The sequence below is a fragment of the Vidua macroura genome, chromosome 4 (genome assembly GCF_024509145.1).
Source record: "Vidua macroura isolate BioBank_ID:100142 chromosome 4, ASM2450914v1, whole genome shotgun sequence".
Classification (NCBI taxonomy): domain Eukaryota; kingdom Metazoa; phylum Chordata; class Aves; order Passeriformes; family Viduidae; genus Vidua; species Vidua macroura.
The window spans coordinates 56,788,705-56,809,617 of NC_071574.1; the positions used below are offsets into that span (position 1 = coordinate 56,788,705).

The following is a 20,913-nucleotide window of genomic DNA, read 5'->3' on the forward strand; positions in this document are numbered from 1 at the left end:
TTGTCTTTCTGACCTCCCTCTGCCCGAGTCCCTCTCAGTGGCAGAGGATGAATCTTTTCAGCTTTGGAATACCCAACCCAGAAAGTCTTCTCAGCTATGTGATTTTGCTGAATAGTTTTTAAAAAAAATTTTTCTAAGGGTCATTGCCTTTCATAGCAATGGCATGTGATTGCTCAAATTTGCTAAGTTACCTATGAAAAACTTTTAGAAATAACTAAAAAACTTCTTAGGGCTTGCATATCCTTTTTATCCTCACTCATTAATCTAATTTCCTCCCGTAATTTTGGAAAATGAAATGTTACTCTATACCTGTAACAAGTCTTGTAAGAATTTACTCTTTGACATATTGACAAGAAAGCTTATTCTTGGCAGCTATAAAACTCTGATTTTTTCATCAGTAAATAGATTATGTTTCTCTTTTCTAAGAAATATTTATTGACACTGAAAATGTAAAACTCTCTGCCGCTTTAACCAAGGGGAGTAGACGTAGGCACTCTGGAGAATTGGTAAAAGCAAGCAGGAATGTTTTAATTACCATTAACAATGGATTGACATTAAAATACTTTCTACTCATATCACAGTCATTGTCATTTCTCATATCACCATAATCTGACAGGAGGCAAACCTTTTCTCTCAGTTTAGTTTGGCTACTGAATGATCCAATGAGATCTCAACCCTATATACATATAACACCAAGAGGTCTCATTATGACATGAAATTCCTCTGGCACAGCAAAGGAGCTTTCTGGAATTCCCACCCACCAGTGTTTGCTCTTGGTTGTTGCTCATTGTTCTTGATGCAGCCAGTTCATTGTTGTGGGTATCACCAGGTGTTCTGTGACCCACACAGCACTGTGCAATAATATGTGTGGACATAGATGTTTTCCTTCTAAGCCAGTAGTCCTGAATACAACCTGCAATCAATTATTAACATGTGTTGTCCCAGAAAAATGTTCAGAGTTAAAAAAACCAAAAGAATTCTGGAGCAGTCTGTCCCGCTATTCCTATTTTTGTTTTTCTTTTCTCCTCATTTATAATACAGAGATTCACCGTGCATGAACAAGCATGAGACTAGCACTGCTCAACTTTTCCCTATTTTCTAGACAAATTAAATTTTACCTGTTTTCTTTTGGCAAAAATAGAACCTCAAATTTTAGTCAATATTGAAGCATATTGAATATTGAAGCTTTTGTTACCTGGTGTTTATCCAACTGCCTTTTTTTTTCCCAATAAATAGACAAACAGATGATAAAAAAGATAAAAATATGCAAACAAAATTCAAGTTAATGCAACAGCAAAACCTTAGCAATATACAGGGAGGGTAAATAAATAACTGATACATTTTTGCTGATATCTTTTTCTGTTTGATTTTTCATTCTACAGAAAGAGAATGAAATTTTCCTTTCCACTCACAAATCCTTTCCTTTATCCACCAAAATCAGGTATCATAAAATACCATTGAAACTTGCCTCTGCTGAGAAAAACAAAATAAAAGCAAGCCCTGCTTTTTCTCTGAAGCATCTCATTGTAATATTCCTTAATATGTCAGCAGTCACCCACACATTCATGCAGAACTGGATTCTGTAAGCTTGCCCTATTTTTCAGTATTCATTTCACAACTTATAGCTGCAATCTCTAGTGGCCCAAAGTTTTCAGGAGACATCACTGGTTTAATCTAGCTTTGTTGAAGTCAAACAATTTCTTTACAGTCATCGGTGAAAGTTCTTGAAGTACCTGTGCTAGAGTAGTCAGCTAAAGCAACTAGACAGTTCTGTAAAGATTCCCCCCAAATTCCATCTAGATGCCAGTTTTGACTGCTTCATCTAAAATATTCCTGAAGTATTTCTCATTCTATAATGATGCCTCCACTCTTTTGAGCTGCCATTTCATTATTGAGGGAAGAATTACAGAGTTTTCCATGAATCCCTGTAAAGTTCAGTTTCATTTTTCCAAGGATCAAATCTGATCAAGCAATATAAATACAACCTTCATACACCCATGTCCACTTACACCCGGCTAGAAGACATTTCCTTGTAGTTCAAATAAGTATTGCTCAAAATATCTGTAGCTATGTGGCATCACACAGACCTTATATGATTCATCAGCTTGTGACTCTCTGGAGTTTTTAGCCTGTATGATTTCGATCACTCATAAAAATAGGTATTTAACCATCAATGGGAAATAAAAAAAAAAATTCTACAAAAAACCCAGCTTTACTTTTGGGTGTAATTGATCACAGATAAAATCCAATAGCATGAAATAATGAGCTGCTTTGTTTAGGCAGTCCCTGTCTCTGTGCACTGTTACAGCTCCAGTAAACAGTTTTCATTTTCCGAACTTGCATGTGCTCAAGAAGAGTTCAGGGTCTTGGTTACTGCTGCAGTAACATGTAAGGGCTCAGACCAAAGGTATTTCAGGTTTTTTGTAGATTATTGCTCCACATTTGTCTTGTTGCTGGTACTCCCACTAGTGCATAGGTCTGTTTATTTTCCTTCTGACCTGTTTCACTACTCACTCCCAGTTGAAAGATCTCCCCATTCCCAGACCCTGAAGTTGCTCAGGTTCTCTGAGTGCTCTTTAAATTCCTTTTTCATTTCACCTAAATTATGAAATGATTAACTGTATTTTGGGAAAGGAAAGATCCTGTGCAGCCTGGATTGATACATTTTTCACACATGCTTTTCTCATGTTACTTACAATATGACCAGTTTTTCTCTAACATTGTGTGTAATATATTTTTTACAGTCCTTGGGTTTGTAAATGTGGAATTCATTGTCAATTCATTTCCTTTCCTCAAAATTCAGAGTACACAATCTGAAGAGAAGGAGGAGGTAAATCAAATGAACAGCTTCAGAAGCATGATGTTGATTCCTTTTCTAAATCATTATTATGATTATATGAAGTACAGCATCATTTGTTTGAAAAAATTCAGTGGTACCTTGAAATTTAGTGTTCTACAGTTTAAGCTTATTTTAAACTCCCTACAGAATTATAGCATGATGATTAGTATGACACAGAACTTCTGATTCATGTATACTTCTATTAAGAAGAAAATTGCTGTGGACTTGATTAAGGTTTGAAGCAAGGAAACAGATACAGTGCAATCTGAACATCTCGACATCTTCTGAACCAGTTTTAGAAAAAGTACATCCTTCTAGAGATTTATCTCCCATGAATCTCCTCAAATCTGTGGCAAATAAGACATGTTTTTTCAGGTGCATTGAAGAAAACCCTGAAGATTTCAGCAAGGATTCTACCTCTCCAGTCCCTTTTGAGTAGTGTTATCAAATTTCTGCATTTATACATCCCATCTCAGGCAAAACTCCTCTGTATTCTTGTACCTCCTGAAGACTTTATTCAAATGCTGATGTGGGAGCATATCCAAGAACCCTCTCCCATTGCATGTGAACGGTTGCTCCATGTCTAGGCAGTACACGTTCGTGTTTATTATCCCATCATGGGAATCATTCTCCCAGAGGCTTGTCTCTTCTCCTGTGTCTGGTTCCCCATTCACACTCCCTGTGGATTAATGAATCTCTGAGATGAGGCCCTCTGGGAAGTATGACAATGTGTTTTGAGAGCTGGCCTTTGAGCTGAGACATCAAGGATTTTATAGTTGACTGTTACATGGGCAGGCAGTTTCTGTGAAGGTTTATATGCAGAAAACTTGAACTTGAATTACATTTTCAAGTTTTAGCTGTTTGGAGCTGTACTTCATGGTGATATATTCCAGCGCTCATGGGCATAGGATTGGTTTTCTCCTTGCACCAGACAGGAGCAATGTAGATGTGTTCCACCAGAGAAGATGGGTGACTTTCTGCAGATGCCTTGCACAGACTGATCAGAAGAGAACCTCCAGTGTTCAAAGGGATGAACTCTAGTTTCTAGAGTACATTAATTTCATTCAAAAATGGGATGTAGGAATAGTTAAGAGCATTATCTTGTAAAAAGAGCTGTTATTTCTGTGTAATAACTAACACTCATGTTTTGTTCTCGCAAATCAAAATTCTGTTTCAGTAATCATCTGGAAATCCAGACTGAATATTGTGTGGTGAAAATGTATTTCTTAGCACAGTAAACACAAACTTAATATTTTTTTTTGCAGAATGCCACTTTTGAAAGATATAGATAAAAGACCTGTGAAATATGCTTAAAATGGAAGAAGTTTTTCTGCTGAAGTTTCAGAAACTCTGTTATCATATTGAAATTCAGCTTACTTTGGTAGTGATTTGTGATGGGAATAGAGCCATGTCTGGAGTGCTGTGTCATGCTAAGGACTCAAAGGACCTTATACCAGCTAGTGTTGTTCCAACAATGCAAATTCAAGCATTGTTCCAACAGTGCAAATTCAAGCCTTGTTCAGTTCTAAATAGCAGTGGGCCTGAAATATATTCCTAAATGTGAATCTGAATGGATGTGCTTCCCTTTACTTTGGCAGCCTAAAAATTGGTTGTTAAGGCATATGCTTCTCTGCTGTTATGGACAGAATTTACGGACAGCTTTCTTTCTTACACCTGATTGATAGGCTGTTTCCAGAGGTGGATTTATTGTCCTTGCCTGTATGGATAGACCTGAGATGTCTCCAGTTGTTATAGATAGGTATGGGGTTTTGTGTGTAACATTTTGCACAAAGCAACATGCTTAAGCCATAGTTCAAATGTCCACAGGAAACTTCATGAACATAAAAGTTGCAAATGTATGTAATTGGCATGGAGATTAATTCAGTTCAAAGGGAAGCTGACTGATTAAAGAAAACTTTGAGTTCCAGTATCTTATAAAAGATAAATTGCAGAAAGTGGATACTTGTTCCTTGGCATCCTTTGATTGTTTTGCATAATCAGTAGGAACTCCTGATGGAAGTGAAGGCAGTAAGGTGCTGTGTTCCATTGTGCTTGCTTTCTTTAGGAAACAATTGAAAAGTCAGCTTTGTGTATCAAACTCTGGTGTGTACAGTGCCCATTTTTTTTTCCTTTGACTCTTTCCTACCTATTGCCTTTAGAAATCATGTTTAATGTTGTTAGATACAGATTGTGTGTGAGAGCACAGTGTGAAGGGAAAAAGAGGGAAGTGAAAAAGGGGCCGCTTTGGTGTCCTGCCACAGGCTGGGCACAGCTTGTGTTTGTAATCAGAGGGCTCCCCTGGTGCAGTCTATGGCAGCTTGGCAAAGGGCTGCTGCGGCTGGCAGGGTGGGTCTGTCCTCAGCAGCACTCATCTCCTCGGCGTCTCCGGCTGGAGCTCGCTGAAGAGCAAACAGGAATGCTGCTGAGGGCTCCTGCGTGACCTTGGAGTGGCATCAAAGTCCTGGAACGCTGGGTAGGTTCCTTTCCTTCGGTTTGCAGCCCCTGAGCGGAGCTTTGGTTAGGTCCTAGTCAGTGTTGGTTGTTGCTAACGGCCTCTGGCTTCTTCAAAGTGTCAGTCTGCAAAGAAAAATAATGCCATGTGGCAATTTATTGGTCTGCCTCTGTGAATGAGAAGGTAGTGTAGAGAAATGGTCCCCAAGCGTACAACTGGCTTTAAGTGGCTCAGCTGCTTTTCTGCATTTGAGTGACAGTGGCATTAAGGCAGCACAGAATCCCAACTATTCATCTTTTCTGGGTAGAGCAGCTGTCTTTCAGTAACAGCTAGAGGAATGCAGCTCTCCTCTATGACACTGATGTCAGGCAAGCTAAGATAGAAAGGATAATAGGTTCATGCATAGAGGATTACATTATTTCCTTTACCTAAACAACTGACTAAGGTAAGAGGTAAATATTTATTTGCCATCTAGAGATATTACATATTTTTTATCATTTAAGTTAAAGTCAGAGTTTTAAAAAATATTAGATAAAATCTGATTTTACCCCATCTGTATATTTTACAAATACATTAATGTTCCAGATAAAGAATTAAAACCAAAGGAATATTAATACACTAATTCCACTTAATTAATACTAGGAATGTATGAGCTAAGAATGGTTAATGAAATTCTAAATATTTTCCCTTTATCCTCAGTCCATCTCCTCTCTTCTCCCCCTCATTTCCCTTACCCATAGTCTTTGGAATTAAGTTGTGTATATATCCTGCAGGAAAACTAAAGGTTAAGTTTTTGTTTAGGATGGAAGTGTTAGCCCCTGAGAAGAAAACACATGAAGAGAATGAAGATTTGCAACAGTATCCTCAGAAGCCTGCAAGCTGTAAGAAAATGCTTAGGAATTGCTGCTTGATAAAGCGAATTTTTGCCTGGAAAAGTTTGAGCTCTAAAGGTACCTTTTCTATTGAAAATTTTAGTGTAGGGGAAAATGTTGTCCTTCCAAGAATTCTGAATTTTTGATACAATGGTATTACTGAATTTAACATCAGTCAAGTTACAGGTACAAAAAGTCTCTGCTGTCTTGAGTCTATTGTGCAAGGAGATTAAAAATGGTGCAGCTTTGATTGAGGTGCTTTATCATAATGTGATAAAAATAATTGTACTGCAGGAGTATTCATTTTGCCGCACATAAAAATACATGGTCTGCAGAAAAAAAAAAAATCCTTCAGTGGGAAGATAAATGAGTAAATGTAAAATCCCAGCAATTAGATGTATTAATTTATCAGGGCCCAACCCAAAATTCTGTTTTGATGAGTAAAACCTTCTTTCATTTTTGTCAGAGTATATTTGCATGGAAATTACATGATCAATCCCTTTGTCTTTGAGGAAATGAAGAAAGGTAACATTCTGTCACATTTATACATAATGATGTTATGTACTGTATTTATTAATAAATACTAAAATAAATACTTCTGTTTTAAATTAGAAGTTGGCCGTGAAATATCTCACCATTGAAAATTGAACTCTTTTATGAATAATAAATTAAACAGCAACTGTCCTGAAATGATGGTTAATCTGCTTCACATTATTTCCTTCAGGAACATACAAACAGTTAAGAATTTTATTCACCAGATTCCTCTTTTTACCACTGTATTTGTAGTTTGCAATATTATGTAAAAACAGGAGAAGAAACACTGCCTGAAACAATTCTTTTGCATTTTGGCAGCATTTTTTATTCCCTTGTACACAGTTTATGACAGAAACAAACAAACAAACCCCAAACCAGGTCCTCAGTATATCCAATTTGTGTCAAACAGAATGAAAAGAAATGCATGACATTGCTTTGTCATGAAGAGCTAAGGCACCATAACCTGAGTGTGTGATATGTTACTGTATTTACACATTTACTTTAAAGGTTATGCTCTAGTAGCTTAGTTCCAGCTTTTAGAAACTATGTTCTGGTTAAATACGACCTGCCTCTGGTTTTAAACTGCACTGATCTCTGCATTGTCCAAGTAAATAAGTGCTTCATATTCCTTTTAATCTAAGCACAAACATTTAGCTATTCTCAGCCACTCATTTTTAAAGGTGTAAGTTCATTTTTTCAACAAATGGCTGCTTTAATCACATGCATATTATAGTTTGCTAAATACATGTTTGATTTCCTGTGATTGTATCAGGTTGTACCTATAATTTGCTGCACTTTCTTTTTTTTTTTTTTTTTTTTTTTTTTTTTTTTTTTTTTATTGTTACAGACACTAATGATGCAAAAATTGGTTTTCTGTAACTCTTTCAGAACACTCATCCTTCTGTTCATGCGAATTTTTAGAATTTTTTCCACTGGATTATTTACCACCGATCTCAGTAGCTTGAAGCAATCACCTTTATAGAAATGATGGGTGAATCTAAAGCGGATTGCATCAAAGTTTATAGGTCTGATTCTTCAATACCTTCAAACTGGCTAATAATTTACAACTCCAAAAAGGGTCTTAAAACAGTCAATAGGTGATGATAGAATTAAGGATTTATTTTATTTTTGTAAAGTGAATTAGCAGACAGATGAATCACTGTAAAATCAGGCTCAGTTTTACTCTGGCAGAGACATAATCAGAATCTGACACATAGTTAACTCAAAATGTAGCCATTAATTTTGCTTTACATAGTACCAAATTATAGAAAGCCCTATGGGTATTCCCATAGGGATACCTCTATGAGAAGATTTGAATATTTATCAGGATCAAGAAGACAGACATTCTGAGGTACTTTCTTCAGTACTGTGCTGTTGTCCAAGGTGATCTCACTGGCCAAATAGATTCTGTTGGACTGCAATAATAGAACATTCCTCATGACAGTGCTGTAGGAGTGAAGAGCATGTGGCCACAGAGCTGCTTGCTCAATACCTACTGTTTTCTGTAGGAAGAATGAGAGTGGGTTTGCAAATGATATTGTGGTGGTTCATTCCCTCTTAGATGTTCTTTTACAGAAATCAGATTCCCCACTGGTTTTCTTAATCTAAATTACACTGCTGAAGTGGTATAAAAATAGTCATTAGGCAGTTGAGGCTTGCAGTTTAGTATTTAAAAAATAAATAATGTTTTTTGTTTGTATTTCTAAAATGTCATGATTAGTGCTAAATGCCAGATTATTTGGTAACTCATTGCCCTTGTAACAGTTTGCAGCTGGACAGTAATGGATATTTGATCTCTCTTTTAAAACAGATACTATTTCTCCTCTAGAATTAATTTTTCATGTTTTATTTTATTTGTATAATCTTGCAACTGAGTTTGTCAACATGTTTTAGCTTCATAGAATTAATTATTCTTTCAGAAACAATTTTCTTTTATGAATTTGGAGCAGGAAAATAAATATTTGATTTACTGCAAAGTTGGGATGATTGAACTCTGTTTTCAGAATGGAGAATCCTCACTCTTATGATAACATTTTAGAAAATTGTCACACTGGAGACGTCTTCCTGCTCTTCCTGTTTCAAAATCTGGGAATAAGAAGAATGTTCTTCATAAGTACCAGAAACATAATTATACTCAACCCTTTCTGATGTAGGACTTAAACAACCGGAATTTAATGCACAAGTGCATCCACAAGATGATCAAGAGAATTAAAAAAAAAAAAAAAAAAAAAGGCACTTTCTTGTATTTCAAAGAAAAGTAAATGGAATAACATGGTTGTCAATGGGAAACATTTTCATACTAGACCCAGTATTTTAATCAATGCTTAAGGCTTGGTAATTTGACTAATTCCATCAGACAGTAGTTTCAGAGAGCAGGTATCTTGTAACTGAGGCCAGAGGAACAGACTATGGCAGTGACAGGAGTGCATCAGTGACAGCCTGATGCTGCAGTAAGCTCTGAGCCCAAGTTTAAAGGACATGTTGAAAAAGCTTTCAATTTAAAACGCTTAATTTCAAAAATGGGCAGCCCTGAAGTATCCTCTCATTAAATTGGCAGCCTTCTCATCTAACCTAGGGCACTTATGAATCTTTCACAATCATTCTGTGCCATGAATATACATTTGCTGCAGATTTGTAAAATGCAAATGAGAGACACAAAGAGGACAACAAGTTGTCTGTCATGAAGATAAATTTGGAGGTATTGTGCTGCTGACTCTGTATTTTATACTGCTAAAAATATTATGCATGATCAACTGTTTATATTTTTTACATTGTTTGTGTTTCCTCATATCACATATTTATGAGTAGAGGTATAAGTGCTTTAGGAATAATCCCAAACTGTCAATCATTGTGTGTATTTTTCCCTGTCAAACAGTGCATTTGACAAAGTATATATGGAAAAAATAGCCAAAGTTATTTCAGAGCTAGTTAAAATTCTGCTCCGCCTAGGATACTTCATACTGTCTCAGACCTTAAATAGCTCAAAAAATTCCTGCTGAAGATTTTCAGTACCAGATTTTTAAATATGTACTTCGTGTGAAGAGGGTAGTAGTTTGTCTTCTGTGGCCCATTTGCCTTTGCTTGTCCTATGCAAATAAGTTGACCATTGCTTTGAAATCTAGTCACATGACATGGTCTCTCAAAGACCATGAAAACCTTTATCCCTAGTTAAAAATTAACAAAAATGCTTATGTTTATTCATATAGGTTAGGAGTCCTTTGGACTGAAATACTTTTCCAGGGTCTCTCAGCATTACCTGCTGTGTGCTTGTCTTTTAAACAGTGAAGTGATGAGGCACAGACAACATGTAAGGTAGAAATTGATGACATCAGGATTACATACAGGCTTTGCATTCCACTATCAAGGCCCTCAACTGCCTTAATTAGAAAGCATCATGACTCATTAAATAAATGGTGCAGATAAAAGTGTCAGAAAAAAAACAATAAATAATAAATATTCAGTGTCAGGAATACCATATACTCCTGACTTCATTCCCTTGTCCTAGTAGCTGCTCTTAACTAACAGTCCTCTCCTAAAACAGGGCTGATATACAGTTCAGAACTTAACTTGTCCAGTAATTGAATTTTTTTGGCCTGACAGATGTGTCATGTTTTATTTCCTGTCATTTCAATCTACATCTTGTGGTTTTCATGGGTTTTTTTTTTCCCCTCCGCCTTCTCATAGATGCTTTGAGCATTGTTTGGTTTCTGTTGAAGTCACAGATTTACACGAGAGGACCTTTTTATGGGCACTAGGAAACATTTTTCCTATGTGCCTATAGAACTGCTGTTCACGTGGCTTTGCAATTTTGAGTCTGAAAGCCTCTAAGAGAAAAAAAAAAAAGAGGTGGGAGAGAAAGAGGGAAGCAAAAGAAGTAGGGATTGAGAGAGAAGTTGTGGAGAGAGTGAGGACTGTGTCCCTTGCCAAACCCACTTCTCCTTTCCTTTCTAGGTACTTTGCATGTAAATAATTAGCTCATAATCCTTTGCAATATTTCTTGACTGTTGAAAAAGGAGGCTTTGCAGTCCATTACTGCATGTATTAATGACTGAAAAGATTAACATATCTGAGATCTTATGCTCTGAACACAAACATAGAAGTTAATTTAAAAATTGAACCTTTAATAGTTTTAGGCAATACAATCTTTATTTTGTAAAAACTACAAAAAGAAATTTGCTTGAGAATTCAAAACAAGCGATGTTTAGCCCATTTAATCTGTTTGAAATATTTATTAAAATGTTTTAGAATTTGATGCTGCTGTTCTTGGTGTGCATATTCTTTTGAAGTAAATTTGCTACCCAGAACAGAGATCCAGGAAAACATAAAGGGCGAAAAGCTTATTCATTTTCTGTCTTTGAATGATATTTTTTCCCAATTAATGAACATTGTTCAATATTGCTTTGCATATTTCTTTAATTACAATGAAGTGTGAATTACCGCTGTTTTCTTATTTGTCTCTAGTAAGTCAAGGTTTCATGTTGCCTTATACCTTGCAAATGATACATTTTGTATTATGAAAATTTTACCTTCTGAACAAATATTGAATACATTATATATACATATTTTTCAACTCAATGAACTGGATGGAAAATGTTAATATAATCAATTTAAATGTAAAAGTTTTGATAAGTGGACATTTTTATTTATTTCATTTTTTTTTCCCTTGAAACCAATATAGGATTCTATTCTTAGCTAAATAATTCTTCACTTAAAATAAAGGTGTAATTGTATATATTTACTGAGTATGAAAAAGCTGTTTTAAAAATGCTAAGAAAAGAAAAAAGATGAGGGGTAATAATCTATTTTTTAATTTTTTTTTTTTTTTTTTTTTTTGCTTTACACTAAAGCCTGTTTACCCATTATAATCTCAGACAAAGGAGTTTGTATTAAGTTGCCTGGCAGAAAGGGGCACCTTGTAGTTTCTTCCCTTCTTGCCAAATGCTAACTCTGAAAGGAAAATCACGGCAGTAAAATTAGAGGCTCTCGCCGGTGAACATAAGTTTCTTTTAAATTTGTAGCATAGAGGGATCTAATCTCAATAAGACTTCTAATACTCTCTTCAGGGCAGCAGTAATAGTTAATGTCACAAATTAACAGGAAGGTGTGCTATTTAGGAATTTTTTGCTATCTTTCAGAGCATTAAAATGGGAATTGAAAAAACATTGAGTCTCACAATTTAGAATCTTTCCAGATTAATGTTTTGGAAAGGGATTTTACTGTGTAGCTATGTAGAGACCTGTTAAACTGAGCATTGCATGTAGCTAATGAAAATGTGAGGCTCTGACAGACACTTTTGTATGTATGAAATTATGTCACATCATTTTTGGATTGAGACAGTTTAATAGTCATTCTCCTTTATTTCTTATAAGAAACACCCCATGAATATTTATCCTATGAAACTTTTGATTCTTCTTAAAGTTTTAAAATTATTAGTTAGAGGCCACAGTTATTATAAAAGATCTTGCAGCTTTACTCTGTACTTATAGGGTTTTTAAACATTTACAAACTTTAAAATAAAGTGGCTGAACTCTTGCAATAGCCACTAGTTTACAGTGTAGGGAGAATGCATACCTGCATCTTTAGAGCCCTTGAAACAGTTATTAGTGCCTAAAGAAGTATTATCCATAACTAAGTTTTTAAAGATGCTTGATACAAAGATAGCAAGTTGCAAAGTGCAGATTATTAATTCAGTTCTCCTTAGAGTGAATGTGCCTGTTATGTAAGGGGAATGATATTCCATGGAAATCAGATTTCCTGAGGGTTTGCCATTCAAAGGGTAAACATGCTCCAAAATTAACCCATGAGAAATAAGGCTCAGAAAGATGTGGGTGTATCACTTCATGGAGTTTCTACTTTATGCTTCCCTGGATATATAAACATTACACAACAAGGTCTGTCTCTCCTTTTCTCTTGGAGGTTTGTTTCCTTCTTGTCAGAATGGATTTTTATGGTCTCCTGCAATTGCCACCTTTCTAATTCCGGCATTGCTGGTATTAGGAAGGACAGGATGCTGGAAGATGGAGCCTTAACTTGTGACAGGTTGCTGCCTAAAACTCTGCATTTGCAGAGCAGTACCTTGAACTCATGAGCTTTTTTGCTCTTTGTGTCTCTTTCTCTTCCTACTGACCAGTATTAGCATGAAGTTGTTTGCATGTGTCCTAAGAATGCAGAATTTTAAACTAGCTCTAATTAAGGGCTGTGAACAGACCCTTTTTATAAACCATTTAATTTTTGATTAGTCATTGCAAATGTGTGTTTTCTTTTCATATAAAAAGCATGAGGAACCATCAAGCTGGCTGGAACCTTTCCAGGAATGTCACTCTGGACTCTGCATAGTGAAATTTAATTTTTTGGTTTTGAGATCATTAATCCTACTTACCAGTGATCAACTTATCCTTCAGTCAGTTTAAACTATTAAAACACAATCTTCTTCAGTTGGGCTGAAGAATGTAAAGAATAGCTGATCAATTGCTTTTTAATCAGCTAGGTATACCAGAAATATAATATTCTCTAATTTTTGTTTCTCCAGTAAAATTGGAGTTACTGGTTGAGTATTATGCAGATATTTGAAAACTATTCATTTTACTAAAATATAGAAATTATATCCTCTGAAGATGAAAGCAAGTTGTGAAGTTCTGACCTCTCAACTGGAGAATCTGATGTCTAATTTTGTTTCCCCATATTGTCCTTCATTTTCTACAGGAAGGTCAGTGTCCCATTTTAAAAAGAAAGAAAAGAGAAGTGTTGCTAATTTATTGAAAATCGGTTACCTAAAATCAACTTCTAGCAATCTAGCAAGGTTTGGAATGCAATAAATGGTAGAGGTTCGCTACTTTTGGAAACTTAAATATATCCTGTAAGAAACCAATATGTATTACTATTAAGTCTCTGTACTTACAGTATCTTTGATTTTTACCATGTCTGCCAACTGCTGATTTTTTATTTAAAAACATTTTATCAATCCAAGACTAATAGGCCAAAGAAGCATATTAGATTAAGTGGAAGGACTTTTATATTCATGGCATACTTAGAAAATGGAATAAATCTTTAAATATCTTGCCACTTTCCATCTGGGCATTATTCCAGCAATTGAAATGACTAAATATACTGATAGTATTCCAGATTAAATGAGAGCTCTGAATGTCTTTTTATAAATGGCTCATAAAGAACTGAATTTGTTGTGTTGGTTGGTGAGATCTGCATTTTGTTTACCGAATTTACTGGGTATTAGTGCAGTATAACGCAACTGCATTTGCAAGCATCTGTCCCTGGAAAAAATCCTATGGCTGGAATGAGCATTTCTATTGCAGATCAAGGTAGCTGAAAGAAGCAGCTTCTTAAAAGAGCTATGCAAAACCAGGGTTTTTTGATTTTGTTTTGTTTTTATCATGCTGAATCATTATGACTGGATAACTTTTTGCAAAAGATCAAAATAAAAGGAAAACCAGCATATCTTAGAAGTGAAAAGTTAGGGCAGAAGAAACAAGGGAAAAACAATAGGAAATGACAAAATTGCACGTTGCTTTGTTTGCTCCTGCTATCCCTCCCCCACTTTAACTTAAATTTTTGTTTCCATGGGAGCCTGCAGTGTGGTCTTGGTACTCCAGGCACACAACAGTTCTGGTAGGATAGACGTGCCCTTCTTTCAGCCCAAAAGGGGTAACTTGGAGGATATGGGGATTTTCATTGTTGCAGTAAGTCTGTCCTGCTGGCACCTCCCTGCTGTTCCTCCCAGTAGCATTATCTTTTTGGCAAGGAGATGCATTCTCAGTTATTCTTAAACTTTCTTACTCATCATTTCTGTGTGCAAGAAACTAATGAAAAGTCAATAAGGAGGTGAAGTTTTTCACCAAGCCATCTAAATGTTTAGTGGACTCAATGACAGTATTAATCATATGTGGCAACAGTGCTACTGAATTTTCCAGATCACCCCAGCCAAATGCCAGTAAGCCTATTCTGTATAGGAAAGCAGAAGGCATACTTGGCTTCACATATGTCACAGAAAATGGTGCAAGAAATGCTGAGCTACCTGTGTGCTTTTTGCACTGTTCTCTGCAACCCTCTATGTTTGAGGCCAGCCTGATTTCTTTGTTATACAGGGTGGGAAAAGGAAAATTATAATAGATGAAAAAGTTGAAAAATTTTATTACCTGTAATACAGAAAGTCCTTTTCTAAAACATCATTTAATTTGTGTTATCATTGGTCTTGTAAAAGTAAGATACTTGAGAGTCTTGGGCTTATCATTCTCAGCAGTAGAGAAAACCTATTTCTGACAATAAGACAACTCAAGGTCTAGGGCAATAGTAAGGTGAAACTGGTTTCATCACCTCCTGCTGGCCTAAGCATGTGCATAAGTTCAAGTAGTCTTGAATGTAACAGCAAGGACTGCCAGCAAGAATGTATTGTAGTTAAACCTCTGTCAGCTCACATCCCAAGAGCCTCTGAATATAATTAGCATCACTGCATCTGACTTCCTTGTTATACTTATTGTATATATATATTTATAGCCATAAAAATACTACAGCTTTGGACTGTAGCATCTATCAGCTGAGCTGTTATAAATTTCTCTATGTTTATCTTTGTACATTTGTGTTTATCTCTGCTGGTTGAGAGGTAAAATTTTTTAACTGAAGATTATTCAGTTGACAAGAGCTACCCTTTCCAAGCTGCAATAGTTTCACTGCTTAAACTAAGTCCTTTAATTCCACTTCTGATGAAACTGAGATGAAAAGTGACCAGTGAGAAAAACCAAACCTAGATAGAGTAGGTGAATTATCACCGTATATCCCTACAGTAACATAAAATCCACTCTTGTGTTTCTGAATCTCAGTATTCTCTGCTGTGAGAAAACACAGAAGTTACTCCATCTCCTTCTAGTTTAAATTATATGGGCACATAGTAACTTACTGCAGATATCTGTTTCTCTCTTTCCTAGCTGGAAATTTGTCAGAAACCAAAACCCCTCTACTTTTAGTCCAAAACCAGTGCAATTCCATAGTTGTTGAGCGAGCAAATTAGAAAATAGTTAACAAAACAAGATACAAAAAAGGAAAGAGGTCCATATGGTTAATTTATGCTGAAGAACCAGATTTCTTCTCCCGCAGAGCCCCTGTGTCATAGAATCATTGAATACTCTGAGTTGGAAGGGGCCCATCAAGATCATCGAGTCCAACTCCTGGCCCTGTGCAGGACACCCCAAGAATCACACACTGTGCCCAAAAGTGTTGTTCAAACCCTTGAACTCTGTCAGGCTTTGTGCTGTGACCCCTTCCCTGAGGAGCCTGCTCCAGTGCCCAAACACCCTCTGGGTGAAGAGCCTTTCCCTCATGTCCTGATGTCTAACCTAAACCTCCCCTGATGTGATGGGAAAGGAGTCAGTTATGACAAATTTTAGATATTGACACTATGTGTTTCTTGTTTTCCGAGTGCATCCTTGGGGTTTGGCTTGCAGAATACTGAACACTTACACCATAACTAACTAGGCTTTGAGCATATTTGAAAGCCTGTGTATTAGGCATTGTGAAAATGAGCTTCCATGAGTTTCCTACCAAGTGCCCAAATTAGTCTATACCTTTGATCTTAATCTCACTGTGCCTCTGTTCTGCATCAAGTAAGTATAATAATAACCTCTCATCTCACAAGGATATTTTGAATATAAATGTAGTGATGTTTGTGAAGCACTCGGACACTGCAGTGAGGAACATCAGAGAGAAGTCTGTTTTCAGTTCAGATTTTCAATAATGTTTGATAAGTAAGTTATGGGGGTGCAAAATGAGGAAAGTGTGAAGCTTTGAATTTGGTAAATAGCTAATATCCATGAATTAAATTATCAAAAGAAGCTCCTGTTCAAACTAAAGCACATCATCATGTCATTAAAAGGTTGCACCACAGTGCATATGTAGAAAGGGGCTGAACTAATGCTGTTAGGATGTATGATCACGGTACAATATACCGTGTATCTCATCCTTTTGATGTATACTTCCTATGTAATTAATATATATACCAGAATTTCTGCATGGGAAGTATTCATAACATAAAAATCAGATCTTTGCTTGTAGTACAGCTTAAAAGCAGGGGTAATGTGATTGATATAAGCATCAATCCCTATTACAATGGGTGAGGGGTACAGAAGGATGTACACCTTTCCCTTAATTGTGTGATGTTAAATTTAGGCTTGCTGGAATGAATGAGAATCTTGCCATTAAGTCCCATTGCTTTACATAAATAACCCTGTTCTGGTAAGTTAAATCTTTATGTAGGAAAACAAAATATCACCCAACTTTTAGCTTTGTAAAATTGCCTTTTTAATGAATATAGTATTTGTTTAGAAGGAACATTTTGGGGAAAAAAAACATTATTTTTTTTTAGTTGATTCTGTGCTTTTTGAATAACAAATAGTAACAAAATAATACTCCCTTTTTGCTAGAAATGTTTTTAACATGGTGTCAGTACTTAATTTATTTAATTTATAACCTCATTTTAACTATTTCTTTACTTCATTTTATATGCTTCAAACTGTAAAATCTCCAAATCTCAAGAACAGGAAGTTTTAGAATTTTTATTACCAAAATCAAATCACAGAAATGGGAAAAAAAAACCCAATATAGATTTATTTTTATAATTCAGTTAAGCTACAATTGAATCTATATAAAAACTAATCAGTATACTATAATTGAAGAGATATTTTTGGACCAATGTACCAGCTGGTATCACAGATGGTACAGATGGCATAAAGCTCTTTAATGAGACAAAGATAATGTGTTGGCACAAAGAAAGTTGAGTATATGAACATGTGATTTTTCTTTCTCATTATAAAATGTCTAAGCAGTGTAATTTTAATTGATATACAATTGATACATTTGTATTCCACAAATTGGGTAAATACTAGGATTAATACTTTGCAGTCAATGGCATCAGTATAACCTTAGGTTGTTCTGGAAAATCTCTTATGCCATAGCAGATCTCATCTCTTATGCCATAGTAGTAACAAGTTATTAAACATGGCGGTTTGAAAGAAAGAATTGCAAAGCAAGTTGGATATTATTTAGCCTACCTGATGAGTTTAATGGATACATTTATGGAAAGATCTGAATCCCTCATGAAAGTTTTATTCCATGAGCTTTCATATTGGTACAGACATGGCAAGAATTATGACAGTGGTATTGGCAGTGAAGAGTCTTGTCCTGTTGCTTGGCAGCACTGAGCAGAGCCTGGCTTCATCCTCCTGACACCTTCAGGTACTGACAGACACTGATGAGCTCCCCTCTCAGTTGTCTTCTTGAGGCTGAACAGGCTCAGCTCCCTCAGCCTGTCCTCATAACAGAGATGTTCCAGTTTCTTCATCATTTTTGTCACCCTCTTTCTAGGCCTCTTCCAGGAGCTCCATGTCTCTCTTGTACCGAGGAGCCCAGAACTGGACATAGCACTGCAGATGCCCAGAGAGCCTCACCAGGGCTGAGCAGAGGGTCAGGATCACCTCCCTCAGCCTGCTGTCAAAGCTCTCCCTAACACACCCCAGGGTACCACTGGCCCTCCTGGCCACAAGGGCACTGCTGGCTCATGGACACTTGGTCCTTCTTTGCAGAGCTGCTTTTCTTTGCTGGTGCCTGCAGTACAGGATCCTGCATTTGCCTTTGTTGAATTTCAGACCCATCTCTCCAACCTGCCCAGGTCCTTCTGAAGGGCTGCACAACACTGAGGGGGATCAGTCCAAAGCTTCTACCCACTTTGTGTCATCCATGAACTTGCTGAGGAGGCATCTGGACATTCATCTAAGTCACTGATGAATAATTAAACAGTGATGGGCCCAGAATTGAACTTTGGGGTATGCCACTTGTGACAGGCCTCCAACTAGATGTCGCTGTCGAGCAGGACGGGAACAGAGAACTTTAGATCAGAAGGCAAAGAAAATGAGCTCTGATTTATTTTAAATATACTGCTCTATATATAGAGGACATCAAGAAGACTAATTTCATTGGTCTTAGAGTAAAAACATGTCACACCATTGGTGTACAGTGAATGACGCACAGTGGCAGAGCATATCTATAAACAATGTGAATAACAAGATAGATTAGAGAATTATTTACATTTTTTCCCAACTGTTTCCCAGGCTCTTGCCTGGTTAGAAAACCTTTCTCTTTCTCTCTGACTGAGCTGAGAATATCCACAACTATAGCCTGCGCCACTGATCCCTCTGGGATCTGCTGTTCAGACAGTTTTCAATTCATCCCACTATCCATTCTCCCAGTCCACAATTCCTGAGTTTACCTATGATAGTGTTGTGAGAGACAGTGTTGAAAGCCATGCAAAAATCGAGATAGACCATATTTGCTGCTCTTTCACATCAGGTCCTGGATCTTGTGGTTGAAACAAAGCTAACAAATATATTTGGTTGGGATAACAAATTTCTGCATTTAGTCACCAATCCAGAAGAAAAATTCTTTAGCTTAAAGCCCCAAGGGAAAGCTTGTGAAGGAAAAAAGTGCCTCAGGACAGGGCAAGCTCTGCTGGGTTCCTGACTATCAGGAGCTGCAACATTCCTCCAAATGGCCATGAGTGGAGACATACCCAAAATATGGCCTTCTTACAAGTCCTCAAAGTTCTAACACAAAAAGGAGAATTTTCTTGCCTTCTTTCACTATCATAAAGTCCATTTATACATTTTTGATCAGATCTTTGAGATGGCAGCTGTTTTATATCCCAGTCTTGTAATTTTTTAATAACAATATTGAGCTAATGAAATAAGCTCAGAATAAATTATCATAAACTTAATGGATTTGTAGACCTGGTATATTATATAAATGATTTCAACTTGTATGAAACTCCTTCACAATTATGTGAGGCACTACAATTTAGTGAGAGGTTGATTCTCAGATAGCAATTAAATTCTTGATTTCTGGGTCATTTTTTTCATAAAAACATACGTCTGGCTTCTTCTCCACAGTGTCTATATTAATTTTTTAAAATTTCCTATGGTTACACTTTCTCTGCCTGTCAGTTTGTGATTGCATAATATACAGTTTATTTTACAGTAGGATTGGAGATTCTGAAGATTTGGGAACTGCAGATAAAATTGATGCAAGGCTTTGTCCCCTGATCCATTGGTCCACACAATAGACTGTCACACCATTGCTGGAGGAGTCACCTTCTGCATGACATCTCCAACTGAGTGGTTAACTTTTTGTTTACAGTAATCACCAGAGTACCATAGCCCTGTTTCTAAGGACAAGATACATATAAAATTTTTTGAGCAATTTTTAGGTTTGATCTTTAGCTCAAGCTGAACTAGAAGTAAAATTGAAAAATTACTGAATTTTAACAGAGCAGGCACATACATCAGTGTGTTTCAGTAGATCATAAAATAATTTGACATTAACCATAGAATGTGGCATCTGTTGTCAGAGCAGAAGTCTGATTGTCAGCTGCCTTTCTTTCATTGCATTAGGCATTTGGAGAATTGTGCAGGAAATTATTTATTCTTTTTGCTTAATGTCAGTTACAGAAATATTCTTAACCTTCCTCAGAGAAGTGCCTCATTCTTAGTTGCCTTTCACTTTTTGTAATAAGATGCACTTCTGAAAATTGAGTAAAAAATCTGACAATTGGGAAATAACATTTAAACCCCTCTTTATACCAGAAATAAAGTACTTCACTAAGGAAAAGGCTGTGGGAAATGAACCTTCATAGAAAATGAATCTCTCAGCTTTTCTAAACACCTAGCAATGTTCTATGGGATCCTCAGGGTGAATTTTCTAATCATTTTTAGTTATCTTAATTTCAAGTTTTATAAAAATTTTCAAGTTCCAGGTAAGAAGTTTTGTACACTTATTATTCATTAATTTAGCAAATGCTGTAATTTTTTAGATTTTCTTCCAAACAAAAAAATTGATTATCAAAATACTGTATGGATTAATAAATTCCTTTATTTATAATTATTCCATAAAAAGCAGTCATTCCCAGAAGAAAAAAATGCCCACTTACATTGGTAAGATAATGAAATATTTCCCCCAAATAATATTTTAGAATCATTATAATATACTACTTTAGTAAATTAAATGTCAAAAGGATGTAATAAAGCAGTCATATTTGAATTAATTACATAAGTTAAAAGTATCAGAGCCTAAGTTTTGGAAAAGTTCAAACATTCCACTTATTTTTTTCTTACCCTATAATACAAATACTCTTTCCATTTTGCAGTAGCTTCTGCTGTAGTGAC

At 36.0% G+C, this 20,913-nt stretch overlaps 1 protein-coding gene across 4 annotated transcripts in view; it reads left to right on the forward strand.

Annotated features, from left to right (window-relative positions):
* Nucleotides 1-20,913, forward strand: part of KCNIP4 (potassium voltage-gated channel interacting protein 4) — a 385,281-nt gene that overhangs the window by 36,533 nt on the left and 327,835 nt on the right. The window contains exons 1-2 of one of the 4 annotated variants that reach the window (XM_053976053.1): nt 5,225-5,312; nt 6,093-6,241. The exons of 2 other annotated variants lie outside the window; for them this stretch is intronic. In XM_053976053.1, coding sequence (XP_053832028.1) covers nt 6,094-6,241 — 148 coding nt within the window. In that variant the 5' untranslated portion in view covers nt 5,225-5,312; nt 6,093. Of the gene's footprint in view, nt 1-5,224; nt 5,313-5,634; nt 5,737-6,092; nt 6,242-20,913 lie in introns of those variants that run through there. One more of the 4 variants, XM_053976052.1, reaches the window with a different exon arrangement.